This window comes from Columba livia, unplaced genomic scaffold (assembly GCF_036013475.1).
Source record: "Columba livia isolate bColLiv1 breed racing homer unplaced genomic scaffold, bColLiv1.pat.W.v2 Scaffold_178, whole genome shotgun sequence".
Classification (NCBI taxonomy): Eukaryota; Metazoa; Chordata; class Aves; order Columbiformes; family Columbidae; genus Columba; species Columba livia.
The window spans coordinates 113,565-114,724 of record NW_027043079.1 but is presented as its reverse complement, the minus strand read 5'-3'; the positions used below and the strand labels follow the sequence as shown (position 1 = coordinate 114,724).

At 52.2% G+C, this 1,160-nt stretch overlaps 1 protein-coding gene across 1 annotated transcript; it reads right to left on the bottom strand.

The window, feature by feature from the left end:
* On the bottom strand, positions 1–717 carry LOC135577907 (olfactory receptor 14J1-like). Its single transcript, XM_065048025.1, has one exon. It carries the CDS (start codon positions 715–717, stop codon positions 130–132), a length of 588 nt encoding a protein of 195 aa, XP_064904097.1. The 3' UTR covers positions 1–129.
* Positions 718–1,160: the final 443 nt, after the last annotated feature.

The window sequence follows — 1,160 nt, the reverse complement described above, 5'->3', positions numbered from 1 at the left end:
GTGAATTACAAAGGGAATTAAAATATTTTCATAATAAGCAAACACAAGTAGAAACAAAAAATACTGCACACAGGATGAACCTGCAATGAGTTGGACTATAACTCTTATGTAGAAGAAGTTAGAGACAGTTTATAGCTTCAGAAGAAATCCAGTCATCTGTTTCCTCAGGGCATCCTTGAGCTCCTGGTTCCTGATGCTGTAGATGAGGGGGTTCACTGCTGGAGGCACCACTGAGTACAGAAAGGACAAAACCAGGTCCAGGGATGGGGAGGAGATGGAGGGGGGCTTCAGGTAGGCAAACATGGCAGTGCTGACAAACAGGGAGACCACGGCCAGGTGAGGGAGGCAGGTGGAAAAGGCTTTGTGCCGTCCCTGCTCAGAGGGGATCCTCAGCACGGCCCTCAAGATCTGCACATAGGACACCACAATGAACACAAAACAGCCAAATGCTAAACAGACACTGACCACAATAAGCCCAAGTTCCCTGAGGTAGGAGTGTGAGCAGGAGAGCTTGAGGATCTGGGGGATTTCACAGAAGAACTGGCCCAGGGCATTGCCCTTGCACAGGGGCAGTGAAAATGTATTGGCCGTGTGCAGCAGAGAATAGAGAAACCCAGTGGCCCAGGCAGCTGCTGCCGTGTGGACACAAGCTCTGCTGCCCAGGAGGGTCCCGTAGTGCAGGGGTTTGCAGATGGCAACGTAGCGCTCGTACGACATGACTGTGAGGAGACAATACTCTGCTGTGATCAAGAAAAGAAACAAAAAGAGCTGTGTCGCACATCCCAAGTATGAGATGGCCCTGGAATCCCAGAGGGAATTAGCCATGGACTTGGGGAGAATGGTGGAGATGCAGCCCAGGTCGAGGAGGGAAAGGTTGAGCAGGAAGAAGTACATGGGGGTGTGGAGGTGCTGGTCCCAGGCTATGGTGGTGATGATGAGGCCGTTGCCCAGGAGGGCAGCCAGGTAGATGCCCAGGAAGAGCCAGAAGTGCAAGAGCTGCAGCTCCCGTGTGTCTGTGAACGGCAGGAGGAGGAACTGGGTGATGGAGCTGCTGTTGGACATTTGCTGCCTGTGGGCATGAGGACCTGTGCGAGGAGAAAACGGCAGTGACAAGTTAGGGGAGACTTCTCTGAGGAAAATAAACATGCTGTTTCTCATGG